This window comes from Diuraphis noxia, unplaced genomic scaffold, assembly GCF_037042655.1.
Source record: "Diuraphis noxia isolate RWA-SAM2 unplaced genomic scaffold, SU_Dnox_SAM2 contig0004, whole genome shotgun sequence".
In the NCBI taxonomy this organism is placed as follows: Eukaryota; Metazoa; Arthropoda; class Insecta; order Hemiptera; family Aphididae; genus Diuraphis; species Diuraphis noxia.
This window is the reverse complement of record NW_028301714.1, coordinates 12,694,625-12,720,805: the sequence shown is the minus strand read 5'-3', so window position 1 is coordinate 12,720,805 and position 26,181 is coordinate 12,694,625. Positions and strand designations below refer to the sequence as shown.

Genomic DNA, 26,181 nt, shown 5'->3' with positions numbered 1-26,181 from the left:
TTGGAAAAATAATAAAGACGACCCAATAATTTTTATTCTACCTATTTTTGTATTTTTTCTACGGCAATAATTTTCATAAATTTGTAACCTATTTTGGAAACGAACACCATAAGTCTTATTTATAAAATATAGTATTGAAAATTTGACTAAATTAATCTCATGTCCCCCTCTCTACAGTGGCGCCAAAATATATATTTACCTATAACAGCTGTCATAGGTGATTTTAGTAGGTAGGAGAGTTACGTTTGTCATTCTAAATATATTACGATATGGATAATTGCATGTATTAGACATTACTGTCAATTGTAAACTAAAAGTTGATTATATTTCATAAAAATTATAAGGTAAGGTAATTATATATGAAATAGGTGGGTGTCAAAATTTTATATGGAGGTGTCTGATGTCATAGGTAAAATTTTGGATTTTGGTGCCTCTGCCTCTCTATCCGTTTAAGCCATAGTCAATATTCGCCTATAAATTATGATTCCATATAATATGTAAATATGTTGTATACATAAAATTTTACCTATAATAATGTTTAATATTTATGAATTATGATCATTCGAGTCATCATCAATGAACAATTTTCAAATTCATCTAATATAATTTTTCCAAAACCATGGTTTTATATATGCATATGCAAACAGTTGTTGGCATTTTACTATTTTAGAATCCATTTGTTTTTTATGGAATTAATATTAGACAGTGGCGTAGCTCCCTCCTTAATTTTTTTTTTTATTCAAAACTAACATAGTTCGTACTGAACATTTTACAAACATTATTTATACTTTACAATGCATTTTTAGTCTATAATAAAAGCCAAAAATAACTATTCACTGATAGATAGTTATTTCTCGAAAACAACAAAGCCAATGATAGCATCGACGCCGACGGCATCTACGCCGACTAATATCTACGCCGACGGAAAAAATGCCGACGAGTATCTACGCCGATAGTAAATACGCCGATGGTATGTTTTTTTTATAAAACGAATGTATTTCTATGGGACTAATATAAGAATAAAAATTAACTAATATGAAACTGAAAATTATGGAAAATTAATTATGTTATTAAATAATTAAAAATAAAATACCCAACTCGTTGTTGCCTAGTTTTTTTTTAATAATAAATATTTTTTGGCTCTGAAAAGAGCCTTTTTATGCCCTAAAAAGGACATTTTTTAAAACGACGAGTGCCCCCTAAACTTGGCCATTTAGCAAGATTGGAATTGAAAATTATGAGCAATTCCCTGCAAATAATCGGAGGTGTCGCGATTCCCATAGTCTTCAACGATTTCTTTAAGAGGACGTGATACCCTCATGTGTTGTCTCCGTCTTACAAATGCGTAACATGGTACATTTTTCGCTCAGCAGAACACGTGTAGCTCCGTTAACTTAAAAATTAGAGTGAACTGACCTCTTATAAAATTTAAAGGTATGATTGTTATCTAGTCAACCTCATATGCTTTTTAATATATTTAAATTTTAAAGGAAGTTATGAGTATTTTAAGATGCACAAAAAGTTCACAATTTTAAAATACTCATAACTCGCTTTAAATTTGATATAAAATAAAAAGCATATGAGGTTGTCTAGATAATAATCTTACCTTTAAATTTTATAAGAGGTCAGTTCACTCTAATTTTTAAGTTAACGGAGTTACACGTGTTCTGCTGAGCGAAAAATGTACCATGTTACGCATTTGTAAGACGGAGACAACACATGCGGGTATCACGTCCTCTTAATACGCAATGCTGTGTCTCGATAACATCGTCGTCCCTGTGCTGGTGGTAATCCAGCAATGTACTGGTTGATTTTGAATTCATTTAGGCTCTGCTGATTTTGCAGACCCTCAATAAATTTCCAAATAGATGGATGATTTGCTCCTAAAAGAGAGCTGAATCCTCGATGCCAGCCTTCAACGGCGTTGTTAGTTTCGGGTAGGTCATTCAACGATGCCTCGTAACAGTCGTAACAATTCCAGAGGCTCAGCTTAAATTTAGGAAGCATTCTTCCAAGGCCGGTTCGTCGGGGCTTTCCAATCCACGTGGACTCAAAATAATCTACCAAATCTGACATCAGGTCTTCGTTATCCGTATAAAATTTTGTCCGGAGGAGTCTTTCAAAACAATCAACTACGTCGGGCTCTTAAACAAATGCAAGAGCGGCTAACTTTCGCACGTTCAATGCAAAATCCGGATCATCCTTATCCTCGTATTTGGATCGAATGTCAGCGATTGTCTGAATTTTTCTCCAAATGCATTGATTGAAGTGAAAAAAACAACCTCTGTTCCTGATGTCTGGAAAATTATGGGGAAAAGCGTTTATCTGGGCATTTTCAAAATCAGTCATAACACTGACTGCAGGAGACAGTCCTGGTTTAAGCAGCTTCAGTTGATCAAATACACGCGAATACGTATCTTGACATTTATCCGGCAACAGCGCGTAAATCGTTGGCAGAACCATTGATTATAAATACTAGTATTTATAATCAATGGCAGAACGTTATTATACTTAATCGCGTGTATTGTAAAAACTTGCTTAAACAATGGTGGTGACGTTTTAAATGTACCATCAGCGTACCAATGGTCACATGTTGCCATCAGATCCAAATTCTTTCGAGTGCTAAACATAATAATTCTATTATCTGAAGCACCGCTGTCGAATTGAAGAAATTTATCTCCAGCCACCGTATAAGTGTATTTGTCGGGAATCAGTAAATCACGCATGTTAGTGGGGTAAGACATAGCTCCCGCTGCCTTTTGTCTTGCTTTAAGGATATTTCGTTTTATCCCGGCGACTGGTGAGAGAATTCCAGCTACTGCCGCTGGGAGACTCGACGTAACAGAGGCTAAAATTTGCTGTGGTGTATCCATCACCGTTTCAGCTTTTTGTTTAATTGAGGCCATACATCCTTGACTCGGATTTCAGCCACATCTGGGACATGGTTATGCTTCTCATTTTCATAAATACCCAGATAAACGCTTTTTCCCATAATTTTCCGTAGATACCGTCGGCGTCGATGCTATCGGCGTAGATACCGTCGGCGTAGATACCGTCGGCGTTGATACCGTCGGCGTAAAGACATGGTACCACCTATTTACAATAAATAAATGAAAAAATATATATGGATAATTGTATTACCTGTAATAGCTATAACTAGCTTTTTTACAGTATCTTTTATTATTTAATAATATTTATGTAAATATATTGGTACTTAATTTAACATGATTTTTTTAGTTATTACACAGATTAAATATAATTAATAAATAAATATAAATAAAACAAATATTAAGAACATATATTATATTATTAATTTATTATTATTATTAAATACTTTTATTTGTGAGTCTCCCTCTCCAGAACTCCAAAACTATATAATTTCTTCTTCTTTGAAGTGCTTTGAACAAACAAATGAATTTGTGCTTAGTTCAATATCCCTTTTTGGTATAGCTTTTTTACATTTATCAAAATCTGGTTTTTTTGTAGGAGCTTAAACATTGAAACCTAATATAATAAATTATATTATAAAACTGTAAAGCATATGTAACCAGTGCTTAAATTGGGGAGGTTGAAGTCTTCTCTTTTAATAATATTTGAACATAGGTACCCCTTTAATTATATTCTAGTCAATAAGGTAGGTAGGTAGGTATATAATTAGGTATCTGCAGTTACATACAATTCTTATAATTTTTGCACCACTGTACATTTTTTTTTTAAATTTAACCATTGGATGTATCCAATAATTATCATTTCAAAATGTATATTATGATTATATTTTAATGGTTTATTTTCCTTATCCTCGCAAGTTGCATAACCAGATTTGCAATATACTATAAAACACTTAACCATTTTACACAAAAACAATTGAAAACATTCAAATAAATAAACAATTTATTATTATACTTTGATTTTGATATGGTGAAAAATGTATTACAATATAAAATATAATTTATATTTCATTGTAGACAAAATATAATACGTACCTACCTATAATATTAATATAAATAAATAAAATAAAATAAAATAAAATAAATTAATAAATAATAATTAATAATACATAATTAAATTAATAATTAATAAAATAAAACCTATAAATAAACATTTTAGTTAGGGCCAAATGACTGTTACGCGATCTAGCGGTGAGAACCTTCTTAAAACATATTTCTCGGGACACGATTTTGATAGTCATGCGTATACCTCTATAATCTACCGTGGGTGTTACATAGAGTAATATAAATTACTCTATGGGGTGTTATCAAGGAATAAATGATAGTATCGTGCTTAAAAACCCCTAGTGGCTAGTATCATTATTCATATCATTTATTATCATTATTCTATTCTGTGCTAGTATCAACTATCAAGGAAGAGTACAGACCACGATGTAGAGAAGAGAGTTTTGAGTTTCTTGCAAAATATAGAAATTATTATTACCTTTGTAAAGAGTTGTACACTGTTAAATGCAATATTGCTATAATTTCCAACTGTCAACTTCTATATAGGTAGTTGAATGCATAGGCACACACAGGTATTTTTCATCTTAAATAAAATATTTATTTATTTATACATTACGATCATAGATTACGATTTAAAATGAAAATAATGCATAATTGCATAGTGGTTAATGGTTATAATGCTATTAATGAACATAGACCTTATACTCGAGTATAAGGTCTATGTTATTGAATAACAACCGGCCTTCGAAGCTTGTGGTGCTCACGGTGCATTTTATCTAAACTACAAAATTGCCGTCGAAAAATAAGCCACTTTTTTTCTCCCGATCAAGCCGAGTGTTATCACCTTCTGTTCTCTACATCGTGGTCACGGCTTAAGATAGAATGGTTGCACAACGAGTCATTATTTTGTGATCACCAATTGTTCTTATCAGAAATCTGTTAAAAGTTACGTTACACCGCTATCTAGTTGCTTACATATACATCATCAAAATTCTATTCTTATTTTATATTGTGGTATTCAAAAAGTACTAATTAGTAATTTACAAATTTTATGGATAATCCGATAATCTTTTAAAGTTTCAAACTCATCAAATTATAAAATGAAAAATTATTTCATCAATAATAATAAGGTGCTTATAGTGCCTTCACATATGTAATAAAACTTTATATCCCAAAACAAATAAACACTAATTTAAAATTTACTATTTGGTAAATAGCAATGTGTGTAATAGCCTCTATACTATTAGTAAAAGATATAATATCTATCAGCAAATTTTAATTGCTATTTACTCCAATATTCATTGGGTCCACTGCGGGTTCTGAAGTTTCTGGTTCACACAATTTTAATGGAATTGCTCCCTTTCTTAATTTGTGTTTTTTTAAGCATATCTATAAATTAAAATAATACCTACAGACTACAACATATTTTAACACATAGGTACATAGTGTATTGAATAATATCATATCATTCATAATACAACAAATTCTTATTGTATGTAGCTCAATAAAGAAGTAAACTTATGGTGTACTTATTAAGTCCTTCACCAGACTCCCATGTGCTAATAATATCACATTCTTTAAAATGTGAGGCGCACACTCTAAAACTTTTTTTAAATTTAATACCTAGAGCATCCTCCCAAAGTTTTTTTATTTCGTCCTCTTTAGGAACGCCAAAAAGAGTTTTGGACGCACAATGTGACTCGTGAATTGCACAATAATTAGGCATAATGACCAAAAAGGCAATAAACGTAATTGAATATTCACAAAACCAATTATCAAACACAGACTACAGTGATGAGATTTCGTTTAAAAGATAATACATAAACATAACATTGTCATTTAATTATTATATAGATAGAGTATGAGATCAGTGAATCGTGATTATAATAATTGAGTTACTTATTAACTCAATTATATTATATTTATTATTGAAAATGCAATAATTTAATATTATGGCGAGAAATGGGAATATTTTAATACTGTAGTACCAATTAACAACCACCAAGAGCGTTAGTAGTAGTTCACTTTTTCGTTTGTTAGATAAGAACTCTCGTATACCGCCTTCTAACATTGCGTAGTATAGCCCGATGTGCAACCATTCTATCTTAAGCCGTGATCGTGGTACAGACATTTGCGACCCATCCGAGCGTCCCGCTAGCCACTATAGTACTATACAGTCTATACACTCCTCATCATTTCGAGACCAGTCCAATATAATCAACAAGCGTCTATATTATATAGTGACAGGGAATCCGAATGGTTGCAAGATGGCCGACTTCGTTATCATTATCAGTTATCACAGATCTTACTATCACTTCATTCTCAAAATAATATATTTCTTTCCCTTACCTTATTTCTACCAGAGTTGGGCGAGTTGTATTCTACACGAGTGTGTTCTTAGTCTAATATACTAATTCCAAGTTTATTATTCTCTAGTGACAGTAAAGTATCTAATTGCTCTATCTTATTTTAAACACTGAACAGGTTAAATGAACTCACTACATCAAATACTTCTGAAAATATTTGTGTTTTTGAACGAATGATTATCAAAACTGACTAATTGTTAAAAAAACTTGTCTGTTTAATTAAATGCATAATACTGTGAAAGTTTACACCACTACTCGAGTTTAAAATTTAAAATTTTTTTTTTTTATAAATTTATTAAGGCTTCGAGATCAAAGGTCTTTAGCCTTTTAAATGTTTTATTCATCCCTTTCCTTTATGTACTAACCTGGAATATTGTTTTAAATTGTATTTTGTTCATTTTTTTTTTTTTAATTATGGTTTTCGTTTATTATGTTACGGAGGCCTATACATAGATGTCACTCTCTCTTCTATGTATTATATGAAGGGTATAGCTTATTAATAATTAACTGGAAATATCATAATTTTTGATAATTATAGAATATTAATAAACTTGAAATTATAAACAATATAATATAATGTATTATGTATTATAATTTAGCAGTGTAGTGGACAAACATTTTGCGGGGTAACCCCGTACCACTCCACTCTGTCAATCTAAACTTTAAATACTTATAACTCATAAACTACTCGTCCTAAATTCGATTTTTATGAATAAAAATACTTAGAAAAATATTCTGCTTTGGAATATGAAATTAAACTCTATGGTCTCATTCAAAAAAGTTAAAACTTAAGATAATATAAGGACAAAAAATATTTTAAAATACAATTTTTTAATAAAAACGTTGGTTTTTGAACAACTTGAAACCATGTAAAAAATATTTTCGAAAAAATTAGTAATTTTTGAAATAAAGTAGTCAATGATCAAAGATCCACCGGTATATATTATTTTTAAAATAAAGTGATAGTAAAACATGTGATAATTGATAATGATAACGGAGTCGGCCATCTTGCAGCCTTTCGGATTCCCTGTCACTCATAGACCTATCATTTATAGCAGAGGTTCTCAATCTCAAGCTTTTTTGGTTCACGGCACATAATTATACATCACAAGTTTTCGCGGCACACTCAACACAAATGTAATGAAATAAATTACTGTTTTCAATATTTTTACCAGCTTAATTACAAATATCAGAAACTTGTCGCGGCACACCTAGTCGATCTCTCGGTACAGTATTGTGCCGCGGCACACCGGTTGAGAACCACTGTTTTATAGGTCTATGCTGTCACTATATAGACGCTTGTTTATAATCATAGTCCGTGGTACTCAGTAATCAGTAAAAACCAATCGCTAATCAGTATCTCACAAAACTACTATATAGTGTATGTTAAATGTTAAATCTTTCAAAATACAAATTTTCAATAGTAAAACTAAGATATTTATAATTTATAGTTATTTTTCTTAACTCTCATAATTTGAAGTATATTTTAGAATGCGAAAATTAAATTAAACATCTAAAATCAATGACTATCTACAACATCTATATTTTTGATCGGATGGGAACAATATTATATCAGACAAACTGGAATCGTTTGAAACAATCCGGCATGAGTAGTGAAGAAGTAAATTTTGAATATTTCAGCAATATCTGAGTAGATCTAAACATATATTTTTATCTATGTCATAGGAAGCCAAATTGATGTATGGTATGTTGTTTTCTATCAAATCATTTGTTTCTAAAATATCACCACTTGATCCTAAACGTGGTTTTTTATGTTACAAGACTAGTAAATATGCATTACATTATTACGAGTCATTAACTGGTGTCAAATTTATATTAAATACTGATATAACAATAAAAAATGTCAGAGATTTGTTACATCAATTATATAAAGAAGTAAGATTTACTATTGATAATTCTTAATAACTATTTTTAATACAATTCTGTTAAAAGTAGTAATAAGTTTAAATAATTGTGACATAACTATATAGAGCAATATTTATATAATATTGGCATAGTTCTATTGTGTTATTTACCAAATTAAAAAAATTCAACATTTCTTTTCAATAATTTTTTTTTTTTTTTTGTCAGTTCATTCAATTAATCTGGATTTTTATTTCAGATTTACGTGGAATATGTTGTTAAGAACACTGAATATGAAATGGGACAACCTATTGAGAGTGAATTATTCAAATTGAAACTTGATCAATTTATAAAACAGCATATGAAAAGTTTACAATAAATAATAATATAGTATAAAAATATATGAATTTATATTAATTATGTAATAAACTAATAACATTATTAACATTATTATTATATTCATATTTCATAATTATTTGAAACTGAAAATAATAAATTATTTTATCTATATAATTATCAGTCTTGGGGTTTTTATTATAACTGTGGTGTCACTGTATTACCTATTAATCCCCTCCATTGTCCATTGTGAATTGTAAACAATGTAAATAAATTTGAATCATAATTCTTAACTTGGGTAATATAAGTTATAACCAATATCATGAATTATAATTATTATTGTTTATTTTATTATAGTATTATACGAATGTCTTGATTTCTATCTTCTAGTGTCGTGTGTGTTTGCTGATGTCTAAATTTTTATTATAAAATTACTCGGTAATCAGCAGTAATAACCATGTTAGAAATTTAATCTAGAATAATATAAGACTATATTAAAGTATTAGAACATAAGTAAAATTATTTTTTCATACTTTATGTTGAATTTGGTCATATTTAATTGTTGTTTTTGTGAATTTTTCTAATATAAGAATCTGTATTATCTAAATCATTCTGTTTATATAATTTTGATATTTGGTTGCTATAGTTACTTTGATACTAATCTAAAAGACATTAAAACATTTAATTGTTTCTGAAATTGTTTAAAATGAGTTCGTATCTTGAATATAAGGTAAAAACTAATCAAAATTATATCATTACTGACATAAGTTATCACCGCCAACTTGGTCTATTGGCAATAATATCGTATACTGAAAATGATGAAGCACAAATTCATATTTGTGATGAATTAGTGAGTATCTAAAATTTTATTTTACAGTTTTATCTTTTACTGTTTTCTATACTACTATTCTCAGGGCGAAGATTTGCACAACTCTGGACCAAATCTTTGTAAAGGCCATATAACTTCGTTTTGCTGGCATCCCACTCAGCGTACCTTAGCTATAGGCTCAAAATCTGGAGAAGTATATATATGGAATGGTGGATTAGTAACTGCTTTAGACTCTATTCACAAAGGAACTATATTATTTTCAAAATGGTCATCACTTGGTGGATGTTTAGTAACTGGGGACCAGGTTAAAAAAGATTGAATCCAAATAACATATGTCCTTAAGATTACTTTATATCTGCATGTATTTTATCCATCTTACAATTGGGTAACATAAATAATGTTTACATTCAGTAGATTTCGTTTAACTCAGTTAGCTTATAAATTAGAGTAAATTGACCTCTTATAAAATTTAAAGGTAATAGTATTATATAGACGACCTCACGGGCTTTTTACTATAATTTAATTTAGAAGCAAGTTATACGTATTTTAAAATTGTGAATTGTTTATATATCTCAAAATACTTATAACTCACATCAAAATTAAAATTTAATAAAACTTCCATTAGGTCATCTATAAAATAATCTTTCCTTTAAACTTTATCAGATATTTGCCAAGATTTTTAAGCTAAGTTAATATTGATCTGCTTGGTATAAACTTTGTTACGTTATACTAGTGAGTAGGAAACAGCACATGTGGGTATAATGCGTTTTTAAAAAATGAATAATTATATTAATTCAATGATTATGATGTTCATTATATTAGACTGGTATTATAATCGGATGGAAGTCTGATAGTCGAGGGTTACTTAAAATATCATTTAAGTCAAATGTTGAAGCCATTTTATCTAAAGAAATTTCATTTAGAGCTGGAAAAGCTGCTACTGATATTTCTAATTTAGCTAAAATGGCAGTAGCTGGTGACCAAAGTGCATTAGATATATTTAGTTCGTGGCGGCCTCGTACAACTACGTCACATGGTCCACGCGCTGTAACTTCAGACAATATAACATTTTACTGTGCTGCAGTGACTGGTAAATGTTTTAAATATCAGATTTTATGTATAACATTTTCGAGTTATTAAGTCAACATTATTTTTTTGTTAGGAGAACTTTTTTATTTTGATGAAGATGGAGAATTCAGCATTGTACTTATATCAAAATCGATCATTTTAAGAATTTTATGTCATGAATCAAAAGACATTTGTATTTTAGTATGCAAAGACTTAACTATAGCCTATTATAAATGTCATAAAAATGGTTCTCTAAGTGAAATTTCAAAGGTTAGTTAATATGATTTATTACAATCTATTGCAATTATATACAATCACATAATAACTGTAAATATATTTTAATGGTGTATATTAAACTTTTTATATTTCCTGAATGTCATATTATTTTAAGAACTATTTATAAATCGTTAGTAAAATATTCATCATTTAGGTTAAATTAAATGGATTGAAAGAAGATATGTGCATTATTTGGACTGGTCCGTCTTTATTAGCATGTACAACAAACGACGTGTCTATTCGTTTTTGGGATATTGATTCTGGAAACAGTTATGTTTTAACTTTGCCAGTTTCTTATGCATCCTCATTTCCTAAACAAACATTCATAAATATTTCTTACTCAGTCGAAAAGGGTAATTATTTTTTTTTAAATTACTGAAATTAGTGTAATTATATTTAGGTACTGTTTTTTTCCTCATTATTCAGGATTATTGTGTGGTGCGACAAATCTTGGAAATATTTTTATTTGGCGTTATGAAGAAGAAACTGTTGACCAATGGACTATTCATGGTTCATGTAAAATTCAAGATACCATAAAATACTGTGTTTGGGGTCCTTTAAATTTAGCAGTACATGCAAAGGATGGTATTTATATTTTACGTGAGCATGCATTGTTGGCAAGTTATAAAGAAGATGTGGCTATTGTACAAATTTCATCAAATGAACTTAATATGTTTCACTGTAGTACAGATGAATCATTTAGTTTTAATTCTAATATACAAGTTATAGGTCTAACTTTGAACAAAGAACATATATGTTTATGGAATGGTAAAAAATATAGAAGTTTTATGAAAACTTTTACTCATTAATCAATTTTATTTTAAAATATTAAAGGTAAATCATTATCAGTTTATAATATTAAATCTAAAGAAATACCTACTGTAGTTGGAACGTTCAATTGTGATGTGCAAGAAGCATGTATTTATGATAGAATTGTAATTGTGGCTGAAAACTGTGGAAAATTACAAATAAGAACATTTCAGGGTACTATTAAACAGACATTGGATGTTGAAGCACCAATAGTCTGCCTCACTTTAAATACCTGTTATTTAGCAGCTATCACATTATCCGGAGTTATTCATATCTGGGATTTAAACAGAAGGTGGTTTAATTTCTTAAATAAATTTAAAAATATTAAAATGTTTTTTATTTTACTTTAGAGAAGCAAAATCAATTTGTAAACCTAAAGATATAACATTAAATATAGATGATTATGGTGAAACTATTCAGTTACGTTTGAACAGTAATGGTACAAAAGTATCATTTACTGCAGCAAACTTAAATTTAGTACCAATGCCACGGTTATATGTTTGGGATCGAGATTTAGATACAATATATGTAAAACATTTTGAAAATGGTTTAGATATTGATGAAATGTGTGTAATGTACTATAATGTGTATAGAAATATCTGTAAAAAGAAATATATAATTAAATAACATAACCTATTTTTTTAGACAATATAATGATACAAGATTTATTGTTTCTCACTATTGGGATACAAACGAGCCAAATTTATTATTTTGTGAAGCTAAGAGTATTGACAAACCAGAAAATAAACCATCAAAACTAAGTTTATACACGGTAGCAAATAGACAGAAAAAAAATAAAATGATTGGTTCCTCTGTATGTTTTATTATTTTTTATTTAACTAGTGTTGTACAATTATTTTAAATTTGTTTAGGTCATACTTAGTATGTTCTTTATTGAACAAAAAGGAATTAAAATTCAAGATATTATACATTGCCCTGATAAATTTTGTACATTTCTAGGACTTGATGCTCCGTATTATATAACATTATGCAAACGCAATACAAATACAGTAAATTTAATAATATTTACCTTTTTTATATAAATTAAAATTTATGTTTAAATTATAGAAAACACGTGTTGAGCGTATTCTCATGAAAGAATTTGAAGGAATTGATGACTGTAATTCTGATATTCGAACAGCTATTGTCAACTTTGGTTATAATTTATGCCTCGGAGACTTAGACCTTGCTTTTAATTTTATCACTAATATTAAGAGGTAAATATTTTATTTAGTTATGTATTTCATAATACTTTATTACAAATATTTATATTTTATCTTTCGTGTAGTCCTGCAGTCTGGACAAGTTTGGCTAAAATGTGTGTAAAAACAAAACGGTTGGATGTAGCTGAAATATGTCTAGGTCACATGAATGATTGTAGAGGATTAGCTATTTTACGTTCAATCAATACAGAACCAGAATTGGATGCAAAAGTGGCATGTCTTGCTGTACATCTAGGAATGTATGTAAGTTTCAATTTCATCTAATTGATATTTTGAAGTATTCTTATTTATAATTTATTTTATAAGGACGAAGCTGAGGAATTGTACAAATATTGTAATCGTTATGATCTTCTAAATAGATTCTATAGAGCAAGAAATCAGATAACAGCCTCTTTGGATGTGGCTGAGACAAAAGATCGCATTCATCTTAGAAATACATATTATAATATAGGTCACATCTTGGAAAATAAAGGTGATGTAGCTGGAGCAGCTGCTATGTATTGCAAGTCAGAAACACATGGACTAACTATACCAAAGATGTTATTAGATGATCCAGTAACTTTAGAAAATTACATAATTAAAAACAAAAATGTGTAAGTTAATTTATAAAATTTAAAAATTAGTTATTTAATTAAATAAATTTTAGAGTCTTGTTGAAATGGTTGGCTCAGTATTTAGAAGGTAGTGGTGATATGGATGGCGCAATAAAATATTATCAACAAGCAAATGATGATTTGTCTACTGTTCGCATATTATGTTATCTTGGCCAAATGGAGCAAGCAGCTCAGATTTGTTTGAACACCAGCAATAAAGCTGCTTGTTGTCATCTCGCAAGATCATATGAAATGCAAGGACTGTATGAAGAAGCTGTAAAAATGTATGTTGATGCCACAGCTTATGTAAATGCTATTCGTTTATGTAAGGTAAGTTGTGTGCAAATATTAAATAGTACTGATTTTGTTATTTTAATAACTAGGATTAAAATACTTATTTTTATAATAATACTATCTTAAATTTTTAAGAAGACACTACATAACTATTTGTTTTTTCCGTTTTACAAGTTCATAACATAGCTAAATAATTTACGCTCGCAGATCACTTAAGCTCCGTTAGCTTAAAAATTAGAGTGAATCGATCTATTATGAAACTCTAAGTTAAGATAATTATCTATGTTTGTATGTGAGTTTTTTACGATAATACAATTTTATGTGCATACAAAAAGCGTAGAAATGCTCATAACTCACTTAAAAACTAAGTTATCGTAAAAAGCCTACATAGAAACACAGATAATGGTCTTTACATAGAGTTTCATAATAGATCAATTCACTCTAGTTTTTCAACTAACGAAGCTGAATTAAATAATTATTTAATAACAAATAATCTCCGGGAATAAATCTTCCCCCCATAACAACGCCACTAATTTCACTATAATATTTCTATGTAAAAAAATTACTACAATAAAATATTTAATTTTTGGTTCTTAGGAGCAGTTTTTTGACAATCATCTTTGGAATATTGCCTTATTAGCAGATGTCAGAGAAAAGTTGAGTGTAGCTCAGTATTTTGAAGAAATTTCACCTGATAAATCAGTCATATTATATCATCAAGCTGGTTATTTACATAAAGCTATTGATTTAGCATTTAAGTAAGGAGTTCAAATACTAATCAATTATCTATATATTGAATTAATGTTCTTCAAATTCATAGTGTGGCACAATTCATACAAATAACATAATTGAAAAAAAAAAAAATTGTACCATTAACTTGTTTTTAAAATTTAAATTTTATATTTTCTTATACAAAGAGTTCATAATTTAAATTCATAATAGTTTTCCTGTCTGCAAATAAAACATAATTACAACCAACAATATTTTTAAAAATAATCCAATAAGCATTACTCTTAACTTAGAATTGTTCGTTGAATATAAAGATTTAAGTATCAAAGTTTTAAAAACTAACATATTATGTGCTTCAGATCACTGGTTTGCTTGATTCTTTAAATATTGACCCTACAGTTAGCTAAACAGATAATAATCTTAGGATAGGTTGAATAAAAAAAATACAAATCAATAACTTATACTGTACAATCATAGTTATTTTGGTGAAACGTGATCTAGATTTAGCCAATTCAAAACAACTTCACATTCTATGCAAATAATTGTTGAGCCAATATTAGGTAGAAAATAACAAAAATTTAAATGTTCAAACAATTTACTATTTTAAAATGCTCATAACTTGTTTTAAAATAAAATATAAAGCGAATACCACCTATCATTGATTATATAATATTTTTACTTCTAAATATGGATCAGTTCAATTCTCTCTAAAATTAAACATAGTGCAGTAAAATAATTATTTAGAACATACAATTTGTAGTTTGCTACAAAAAAATATATATATTAAAAATATTGATTGAAACAAAAGCTATTTAATTTGTCAATCTTTTTGTTACACTCCGTATAGTTTGAATATGATTCATTAATAATTAGTAACTTATAAATCACTAGCTATAAAAATTTCCCTTATTTTCTTATTTTTTTTAGTAATGGTAAATAATTCATGAAATATTATTTAAAAATGTAATTGTTAATATTGTTTTACACTTTTATAGTTTTGTGTATTGTTACTTTTTCAGTAGATTTTTTGACAAAATTGAAAGTTATTTTGATTATATTCTATATTATGCCAATATAAACCTATTTTTAATTATAGATGTAAAAACTATGATGCAATTGTTACAATGTCTCAAGAACTGAACATAGAAGATGATTCAAGTGTATTATTAAAATGTTCAAATTTTTTTATGAGTCAAGGACATTATGACAATGCAGTTAATTTATTAGCAATGGCTAACAAAGTATACCTTGTTTATTTAGATTATTTTTTTGATAATTTCTTAACAAAACTTGGTTTATTTTAGTTTGAAGAAGCTGTGGAACAATGTTATGAGCACAGAGTAATTATTACTGAATCACTTGGAGATCGTCTTACACCACCATCTGATCATATAAAGCGTATAGTTATATTAGAGAAACTGGCTGAATGTGCTTTAATGCAAGCCAGTTATCACATAGCAGCAAAGAAATTCACCCAGGCTGGACAAAAGGTTGTAATGTGTTTGTATTTTTTTTTAACTTTCACTATTATAAAAATGTTTTATGTTTCTAGATCAAAAATATTTGATCATACCAAATGTTCTATTATGAATTTAAACTGTTAGAATATAAAAGTAAATTAAATTGTTTATTGTATTTAGATAAAAGCCATGAAAGCGTTATTAAAATCAGGAGACACGGAAAAAATTATATTTTATGCTAATGTATCTAAACAGCATGAAATCTACATTATGGCTGCAAATTATTTGCAAACACTTGATTGGCAAGAGCGTCCAGAATTTTTAAAAACTATTGTGTCATTCTATAATAAAGGAAAAGCGCCTCATCTTTTGGCTAATTTCTACATTTCTTGTGCTCAAGTAAAAATCATTACCATAGTAATTAGTATCTCCTAAAATGATTAACTTTCACAGCAAATAACTAAGCATACAAATTCTATTAAAAAAAAAAGATTTCACATAATATGTTTGTTATTTAATTATGCTTATTAACCGGACCTCATATTTAGTTATCAAAGTTTTTTTAAATTAATATAATATCTACCGCAGCATAGGCTATTGGGATTCCCTTAGAAATATTATACACAAAGAGAAAATTTATATTAGTATAAATTTGCGTAATTATCTATAATAGTTTTTAAATTTCTTTATCTATTTCTATAATCAATGATGAAACATAATAATTACTGATGTACTTAATATTTAATTATTATATCGCAATTATGTATAAAAGAAAAATTGTTAAAAAAAAAAAAAAAAATTGTAAAAACTTTGTATATATCAGTAGGCTTAGATAGATATTCTAGCTAGGAATGCCTTAATTACTAAAAATAATAATAAAAAAAAAACTGATGTATTCCAAAACTTAATCTTATCTATTATAATAATATTATTATTTTTAAACTCTACTTGCATTACTCTAGAAGAGAAAAAATTTTTTGTTGGCCACTATTTAAAAATAAACACGTGTTACAGTCTACAGTTAATGGGTTTTTTGGGTACTATTTCTTAGTGATACATTTTTATAAATGTTTCATATTGTTATTTTGTTATTTAATCTTATGTTGAATATTGTATTGTTATAAATAGCTTGAAGTAGACGAGTATCGCAATTACAGTAAAGCTGTTGGTGCTTTATCAGAGGCATTAAAAGTATTGTCTAAAGATAGTGATCAGTATAAAATACTGATTGAAGATATTGCAAAAAAAATTACTTTAGTTAAAAAATTTCTTGATGTTAAAAGGTATAAAATCCATAAGTCCTAGAATCCTCTAAAGCATATTAATATATTAGTTTATTTTAATCATCTTTTTATTCAGACAAATTGACAGTGGTGATGGTGATTCAGCTATGACATTATGTCGACAAATTTTGTCAGCCCCCAATATGGATATACTTAGATATGGTGATGTATATTCAATGATGGTAGAATATTATACAACTCAAGGTGAAAATAAAATAGCAGTTCAATTAGTGAATGAACTTTTGGCTCGTACACAACAAAATGATAATTTACTCTTTTATATTGATAAAGGTTAGTATGAAGTATTCAGTCTTTATTTAGAAATATTTTATTAAATTTGAACCAATAGATAGAAATAATTATTATTTATGAATACCTACTGAGTAGCTTATGCATACTTAAAAATTAATTGGTATAGACAACATACCATTTATTTCAAATAAACTGATTCACACTTTTTTTAAATTTATTCGTTATTTTTAATAAGTAATTAAACATAATTTATTATATTGTTAAAAATGTTGCAAAACCTAGCTAACCTAACCTAGCTAACCTAACCATAGGGTTTCGGCTCTCTTAGATCCCCGTATTCTTTTTAAAAATATTGTCAACCCATCACCCATGTATTGACCTTAACTTCGACTTTGTCACCATTGAATTATAGAAGTTATAAAACAATTATGAGTTTAATTTAACTTTTGAACAAAATATTTAGTACCTATTATTCATATACATGAAAACAAAAATGATTAAGAGTGTGTACTATTTTATTAAATTATGGGACTACACTATTTGACATTATGAATGTATATATTTTTATTGGGTTTTACTGAATAAACTTAAAATTTAATTTCATCTGTTTTATGCTTGCTAACAAACAGCTTAACAAGATAACATGTGATAATACATTTTCTTTTAAGTAAGGAAGTTTTTATTGATAGCATTCATTATATTTAATTTGTACAATTTATTCGGCTAGTAAGTTACAACATCCTTCATTCTAATTTCATTGTATAAATATAGTAAAATACTTCTTTATTGGTATATTTAAAGATGTGTTGTCTCGTGGGACTACAAGCAATAAACCAAATAGTAATCCAGGCTCTCATTTGTAATTATGATGCAGGCTTCAATTACCACTGCTGGTCCCTTTCTTAAATTAAACTCTTATTATACTGTAAAACTCGTTCCTAATTTTAGTAAGTTAAAAAAAATATGATTTTTTTCAATTCAATTAATTTTATACCCAGGACAAAAAATAGTCAGTCCACTCCAGAATATGTTTTTTTTAACACCATTGAAAAATTTATTTATTAGAAACAATATAATGGATACAAATATTGAACCACAAGTAACAAATAAAAATCCCTCAATTGAGAGGATCGTTACCTTTTGGTCCAAATTTAAAATTAGAACAAATTGTATTGTTATGATTTAATAATAATTGTTTCTATGGAAGCATAAAAAATCACACGAATCCTTGAAAAAAAATATCGTTAATAAATACTCATCTGGTTATATATATAGTTTTAATTTATATTTAGTTATGATGACATTCAATGAACTTGATTAGTTAGTCATAAACTCATAACAAGTATATTATAGTAGGTAATAAAAATGTAAACAAAAAAAGTACATCATTATTAAATTAGAATTCATTTTAATCCTATGTTATTCATTTATTGTAGTAGAATTATCTTGTTTACTTGAAATATAAATTACTTACATTTTTTAGAAACTATTATTAATCAGTAGTCAGTATATTTATATATAAAATAAAGTTATAGCATTTACATAGGTATTAATTAGTCTAAATTTTAACATTTTTAACAAATCTAATAAAAAAAATAATTAAGTTAATTAATTAGCTTACCTGTAAAAAAAAAAAAAAAACAATATATTATAGATTTTAAATTAAGCGTTCCTAACTTTTTTCACAATAGCTCACAGTTATACATTAGTACATTACTGATCACAAATATACATTAAATGAAATAGGATACAATAGGTTTCTAGGTACCTAAGCTTATTTTATTATATTTTACCATTATTTTCTTTAAAACTTTTTTGATTCAAAAGTTGAAAAAGGTGTTATATATATGTATTGAAGGGTCAACATAACCTGATCTGAGCAAATTACATTTTGTTAATAATAAATAAATTAGATTATATAATATAACTTATAATTGCTCAATAAATAAATTTAATGATCTGCTTGATTTTTTTTTAGATATTCTTCGAAAATTAGGTTTTCAAAAAGAATCTATCAAAGAAAATAGCATTGAAGAAGAAGAAGAAATTCCTGAAGCACAATAAAAACTGCATGTTTTAATTAATCATTACCAGGGCTTGAAAGTTCTTGCAAACTTATAAGTTATTTTATTTTGCTAGTTTTTTAGTTTTTTTTTATGATTAGAGTTTTAATTGCTATTTACAGTCATATTCTTATATAATAATGGAAATGAACAAAGTTGTATTAAAATTTAAGATTTTGAATCAATTGGTATTATATGATTATGCATATAGTAGGAATTGTTCCAGAGCCGAACCAAATACTGATCTCTTAAATATCTACTACTATATTTTATGCCTACTTATATTATGAAAAACATAAACATATTAATTGAAATGTATTTTGATATATTTAGTGCTATTTATAGCACTCATTGTGGTGTTTTTAAGTGCATATTAAAGCGCCAAAAATGTACTTTATTAGTGCTATAACTCCTAAGACCTGGTCATTATTTATTAATTTTTTAATTTATGATTAGAGTTAGACATTGTACATTTTGTATGGTTATATTTATAATTATTTTTTATAAAAACTTTGATTGATCTCATTATAGCCAGATTTTAATTGTATCGTATAGTGGAATAGCAATATTGCATGCAGTTCATCATTTTGTTGTAATATTTATTTTAAATCATGGGTACTTAATATTATAGCTATTGTAAATTGTAAACAATAAAAATAAAAATATATATTGCACATCAAACATATTTATTTTATTGATAATTCTCACTAAATCCAATTGTGCTTTTTTCTTTTAACTCTATTGAATTTTATTTTCCTAACAGTTGTGAAACAGTTATGCAATTTATGCTCACAGTATTTCAGTCACACAGTTATTAGATATTTAATTAGAGTTCAAAGTAATATAATTTTGACATAATTTTTATTTGCCTGAAAGTTTCTTATCTACAAATATTGAAATATGTTTTAAGTAGTAAGTAAACATATTTTTATACTAAAAATGTAACAAGAAAAAAATTTCTTTTACTAATGGCCTAGTTGTCGATGTACTTTGATCAATAATAAAAATAAAAAAACATATTTTTAAATTTTGATTTAGATTGATTCACACAATTCTAGTCATAAATTGATTTTTTAGGTTCAACATTGTATTGAGTCCACTAAATAAAAGTATATTCATTATATTATCAAAATTATACTACGTAGGTACATATTTTTAAGCTTATAGCATAGAGTAATACTTGATGGTTTAAAGAAAGATAGATACATTAAAAAAAATTTTTAAGGTATTGAAATATGAGCCCTAGTCATTATGTTTATTTAACTTTAATCATTGATTATAAAACATAGTTTTGATATATAAAATTTAAAATTTATATAATGTATATTATTATATAATAATTATTTATTACCATTTACCAATACAACCAATTTAGCTATTTCTTAAAATGTTTAAATATGAAGTATATATTCTAATGAATATTTAATATATTATTCCTACTAAACAATGATACAAAGCTATAATAAATTTACAACAAAAGTTTCAAAAAGTAATTCACTTTCAGGAATTATAGTAGACTATATAGTGAAGATTTTATCAAGGCTAACAACACCGTGTGACATTTAACTTGAAAAAAAAAAAAAATAGAATACTACAGAAGTTTTAACAAAAAAAAATTAGAGAATGTGACTAGCCATAATGAAGGTAGATACTAAACAGTGATTTAACATAGGCTTAATCCATGAATTCCAATGATATATTGCAACTTTCCTACTTAATTTAAATTTCTTAACACGACTTAGTTAGTTTTATTATGTATATATATATATAAAATTAAAAAGCAATAAGATTATTACAAATATATAAAAAAGTCAACATTCAAAATTAACACATACAGCTGCTATCAGACTCTTGTGAGTCTCCCTGATTGACCGCATGATTTTGTAAATCAACAGCTATGCAATGTGTTAAGGATAGTAAAAAAAAATTAATGCATACAAAGTTCAAAATTATAAAATATATTTACAATTACATTAACCACACTACTATTAGTTAAAAATTATAACTGTGAAATAAATAAAAATAATTGTTTACAAAACAATAATAATGTAGCATTTATTTAAAGCTCAAGGGAATGTTCAGCGAGGTGGAAATATTTTCTTTCAATTGTTATTTTTTTGTTATATTATAATTACTAATTATAGGTTTAATTATAATTATATGTATTATTTTAATTAATTTCTGGTCTAACTCATCTAATATTTACATAAATATATTGAATCATTATCCATGCCCAGAATTAATTCTGTTATTTAAACAACAAAAAGTTAGTCCTTAGAGTTTAAGACTTTATTATATGTAATGAAAATTGGATGGATTTTATTATATAAGTTTAACTTTAAATTATATATTAGCATGCACAACTCTTCTCTGGATTTGCTGCATCATTTGGTGTGTCTTTAAGCACGACTTCTTGCACTGAAAACAAGCAATAGTTAAGGAAACAAACATGCGGCAAAAGAAAAGAGAAAATTCAGTAATTTTTAATTATAATTAATTATTAAGTTAAAAGTAAATCACAAAAACTAATAAATTAGCATTTACTATAATTCATTATTCGACTAAATTTAGTTATTTCTTAATTATAATCATGTATTGATTTTATAAATTCTTTTATCAGAGAAATACAAATTGAGATCATACATTTTATTTATAATGCTAATCAATAATATTTAGTATAACACATATTATCGTACCATAATAATTTGAATTGAAGAAAAATGTTCAATATCTCATTTCTAGTTAAAAATCACATACCAAGGCAAATGAAGCATTTTTCTATCATATATACAAACAAAATTATATAATATTCTTTTACTCTCATCATCAGTGAAAAAATAATAGTTGTAAATGTGCTTAAATGGTTTTTATACATGTAATAAATAAATATATAAAGTAGGTAAATATTCACTAAGGATGCTCGCCCTCATTTTCCATTAATGCATTTTGGAATTTTCAACATTAAAACTGAAGTTAAATAGCTCAAAAACTACTTATTTGAATTTTGATTTTAATGTGTCAAAATTATCAGCTAAATAATATTCCATAAAAAAGTAGAATAATTAATTGTAAATTGTATTTTACAATTGTAAAAATTGTAGTTTATAATATCTCTACAGGACACTCTCTGAATAGTACAACAAATGTCAAGAATTTGAAAACATAGTCATTTAAGAATATTAAAAAATAAAAAAAACAGATTTTGAATAATTCAATAATTGCATTATTAAAGTAAAAGGGTTGAGGATACTTGGTGGGAGTATATATATATATATACACACACCTTGAATAACACTTGAGTTTTTAAATGTTTATGATTTTTACTAAGCTAAAATACATATGCATGAAAATAAAAAATATACATGTTAGAGCTTAAAAGTATACTAAAGTACAGTACACAAGCATCAAGTATTCATGCAGTGATAAAAAGCTGTACAAAATATTTAAAAAGGATACTGTCTTCAGGTGGTCTATTTTCAGCTACATCCATTCCAGGTAATGCTGCAGCCACTCTTCTGAACAACTAAACACAAATAAAAATGCATAATAGTCATGTTATAATGATTATTAGTCAACACCAACTTGTTTAACATTGTAACCAGCTTTAGCACTAGTTTCAATAAACATGACATTTAACTCCTTTGCCTTGTGTTCACCATCTTCAGCTAATACTTGCCGTTTATCAGTTAAATCAGTTTTGTTACCGACTAACATTATTATTACATCACTACCACGTTCAGTTCGAACGTCATCTATCCATTTTGATGTCTGGTGAAAAGAATTTGCATCTAAACAAAATTACGTTTCACTACTCACTATTTCATTATGTAATGATGTTTTAAGATAGTGTATTACTTGTTATGTCATATACAACAACAGCAACAGTAGAATCTCTTATATAAGAAGGAATAAGACTTCTGAATCTTTCTTGTCCTGCAGTATCCCATAGCTGTAATCTTACCTGAAAATATACATATTAAAATTAAAACTCATAAGTCATAACTAGAGCCCATAATTGTAAGCATTTGCATATTTTTATTTATTAAATTTAAAAGTAGCTAGGTAAGACACAAATTTGAATCTCAATCTAATGTGTAGGTATGCATAATTAAATGTTACATATTTGGAACATTTTTAATTTTTATGCATATTTTACCATTTTTCTAAAATATAATGTATATTTATGAAAAAATAGTATGAAGTTATTAATACTAAGTCTTAACGCTATGTCATATGTAAAACCTGCAAATTTGAAACCAAAAACTTAGCTAAAATTTGACATGTATTTTTATTTGAAAATTTATTTTAAGTCTTTAGTAGTTAACTGTAACTTTCAAGCTAACTATGAAATAATGTATTATAAAAATATACTAAATTTGTATTTATAGATTTTATTTGTATCAGTTTTTATTTCGATGAGTGAATGTCCAAAATACAACATACAATTGAATACATTATACAAAATACAATTAAATTATATCAACTACGCATTTAATACATTTTTTTTTGTTCCATATTAATTGTTTAATGAATTATATACATTTTTAGACTAAATTGAATTAAATATCATTATTGTTCACATAATGAAACATAATTGAATGAAAATGAGTGCATATATTAATTTCGGGACCTAGTTATAACCGTATAAGTAATTGTAAAAACAGACTAAAAATACTAAACATGATAAAATAGATAATAGAGAAATCATAGCGCCATTCAGAGAAAATCTAGAATGTAGTATTTCTAATTATCCAATACAACTAGAACATTTTTGATTTATTAAGCAAACTGAAGAATAGGTTAATTTATTCTAAAATTAAACAAAGTAAAATTAATTATTCAGAATGTACAGTTAACAATATTATGCATTTGTAAGACAAAAAAAGCTTTTACTGGTGTAGCATAGGTACTCTTAAAATGTATAATAAGAAAATAATATGAGTTCTGCTATTTTTATTTTATATATTGAATAATTATCTCATTTGTGTATTGTGCTGAAGCATAGATTGTAAAATTTTCTTTTATTAAATATGAAAATATTTATTGATTACATTCATAAGTGGTTTAACTAAGAAACCACTAGATTATTATAGAATTATGATTATTACTCAATTAGATAAGATAAGTATAATGTTAATTATTTTGAAGATGTTTAAATTAAACCAATATTCAAATATAGTACTAAGTAAATAATCTCTTTCATAGATTAAGAATATTTATTATGTTCTGGTCTAAAAAATAATTTAATTTCAAAAAATTACAATATGGTTGGCATAAAATATTAAATAAATATTTGGTATAGTTATGTAAATGTCTATTTATTTTGATAGTGGTACCAGGTATATTTTAAAAATATAATGGTAACACATGAGGTATTAAACTATATTAATAATTAAAACAATATGGCATAAATACAATTATGAATTCACAATAATGGTTACTTTTTATTATTTTGTAATGTTTTCAACAACCAAAGTAGGTAATATTTTTATATTAAATTCATAACAATTATTTTTTATAAAGGTTTTTTTTTATTAAAGATATAAAGTACTTATTTCATATAATATATCAGCACCTTATATTTAATTAACAACTACTTAAATTAAATTAAATTTTATTATTTTTCTATTTATAGGTGATTATTGTGAATGCTTATAGTCTGACAAATGTGTAGTTATTAATCACATGCCCGTTAACATTGAGTTCGAAAGTTTGGTTACGATATAGGTACCTAAATTTTTTAAATTTAATTATAATTAAGAGTATTTAATTTCTTCTAAATTATTATAATAAAAATAATGTACACATTTTTAAACAATTAAGTACATATTAAAAATAAATTTATTAATTAGTTTACGAAATAGATTTCATTATACCTAAGTAGAGTAAAAACCCTTTTACATAACTTTTTGAGTTTATACATTTTTACCATGGTTCTTATAAAATAACTAGATGTAATTAGTACATTATTACAATAAAATGTATGATACATCTTCTGCTAAAACCTATGGTCTAAAATAGATTAATATCTTAATTACTGTTTATTATGAATTCTCTAAATTTTATATGACATACTCATTGTAATAATAGCTTTAAAGACTAAGACTAATAACTATGTTACAGTTGTATTAATTAATCTAAAATAAAAACAACTTACAGTTCTATCTTCGAGATACATAGTTTTAGACAAAAAATCAATACCAATGGTGGCCTGTTAACACAAGACAAAAAAAAATTACTTTTTTAATAACTCTATTAGTAGTTGATGGTTTTATTAATACTAAAGTTTACCTGGTAAGTATTATCGAAACTATCATACATAAATCTTGTGATGAGAGACGTTTTACCAACTATAAGAATAAGAGTAATGTGTATTATTAAAAAGTTTAATACTTAACGATATAATGCATACGACAAGTAAATTGATTTTTTTAAATAATCGTACCACTTTGTTCACCCAAAAACACCAATTTGAACTTTCTAAGAGGATTACCGAAATCTCCGGAAGACGACATACTTAACGAGATTATTTTAATTTCTATGAAACATTAACTAATTATCAATGGCTACCACAACATGATTATACGAAAAACAATTCAATATCCGTAAAACAATTGTTTAATGACAACATTAAACAATTGTTTTTATGAGTAATGATACAAATATTACATATATTAAATACTAATAGTGTACTTATTAATAATTAAAAATAAAAAGTATTAAAAAATCGCAATCTTATTCCTTAAAACTAATAAACGCCACGTTCGAGTGTAATCACACATT

General features: G+C 26.5%; 3 protein-coding genes across 7 annotated transcripts; 2 read left to right on the top strand and 1 right to left on the bottom strand.

The window, feature by feature from the left end:
• Window positions 1–4,383: 4,383 nt before the first annotated feature.
• On the top strand, window positions 4,384–8,695 carry Bet5 (blocked early in transport 5). 2 transcript variants are annotated; one of them, XM_015524178.2, is made up of 4 exons: window positions 4,384–4,525; window positions 7,810–7,940; window positions 8,006–8,215; window positions 8,442–8,695. In XM_015524178.2, the coding sequence occupies exons 2-4, from the start codon at window positions 7,842–7,844 to the stop codon at window positions 8,559–8,561; spliced, it is 429 nt and encodes a 142-aa protein (XP_015379664.1). In that variant the 5' UTR covers window positions 4,384–4,525; window positions 7,810–7,841; the 3' UTR covers window positions 8,562–8,695. The 2 variants fall into 2 exon arrangements, with proteins under 2 accessions (XP_015379664.1, XP_015379663.1); XM_015524177.2 differs by lacking the exon at window positions 4,384–4,525 and adding an exon at window positions 7,345–7,700.
• A 154-nt stretch (window positions 8,696–8,849) lies between these two features.
• rempA (intraflagellar transport protein rempA) lies at window positions 8,850–20,079 on the top strand. 3 transcript variants are annotated; one of them, XM_089226312.1, is made up of 21 exons: window positions 8,850–9,368; window positions 9,433–9,651; window positions 10,170–10,437; window positions 10,510–10,685; window positions 10,846–11,044; window positions 11,118–11,459; window positions 11,526–11,793; window positions 11,852–12,067; window positions 12,147–12,315; window positions 12,374–12,511; window positions 12,570–12,718; window positions 12,790–12,963; window positions 13,084–13,317; window positions 13,371–13,647; window positions 14,209–14,369; window positions 15,437–15,581; window positions 15,645–15,830; window positions 15,981–16,199; window positions 16,929–17,083; window positions 17,160–17,374; window positions 19,314–20,079. In XM_089226312.1, exons 1-21 carry the CDS (start codon window positions 9,225–9,227, stop codon window positions 19,397–19,399), a joined length of 4,140 nt encoding a protein of 1,379 aa, XP_089082438.1. In that variant the 5' UTR covers window positions 8,850–9,224; the 3' UTR covers window positions 19,400–20,079. The 3 variants fall into 3 exon arrangements, with proteins under 3 accessions (XP_089082438.1, XP_015379682.2, XP_089082439.1); XM_015524196.2 differs by having other exon boundaries at window positions 12,790–12,967; window positions 13,031–13,317; XM_089226313.1 differs by lacking the exon at window positions 11,852–12,067 and having other exon boundaries at window positions 12,790–12,967; window positions 13,031–13,317.
• Window positions 20,080–20,805: 726 nt separating this feature from the next.
• On the bottom strand, window positions 20,806–26,164 carry Rab6 (RAS oncogene family member Rab6). Of its 2 annotated transcripts, none has more exons than XM_015524166.2 (7): window positions 25,844–26,164; window positions 25,690–25,748; window positions 25,556–25,609; window positions 23,254–23,359; window positions 22,981–23,186; window positions 22,855–22,921; window positions 20,806–21,293 (listed from the first exon to the last, which is right to left on the bottom strand). In XM_015524166.2, the coding sequence occupies exons 1-7, from the start codon at window positions 25,911–25,913 to the stop codon at window positions 21,223–21,225; spliced, it is 633 nt and encodes a 210-aa protein (XP_015379652.1). In that variant the 5' UTR covers window positions 25,914–26,164; the 3' UTR covers window positions 20,806–21,222. The 2 variants fall into 2 exon arrangements, with proteins under 2 accessions (XP_015379652.1, XP_015379653.1); XM_015524167.2 differs by lacking the exon at window positions 20,806–21,293 and adding an exon at window positions 21,340–21,816 and having other exon boundaries at window positions 25,844–26,160.
• Between the last annotated feature and the right edge of the window lie 17 nt (window positions 26,165–26,181).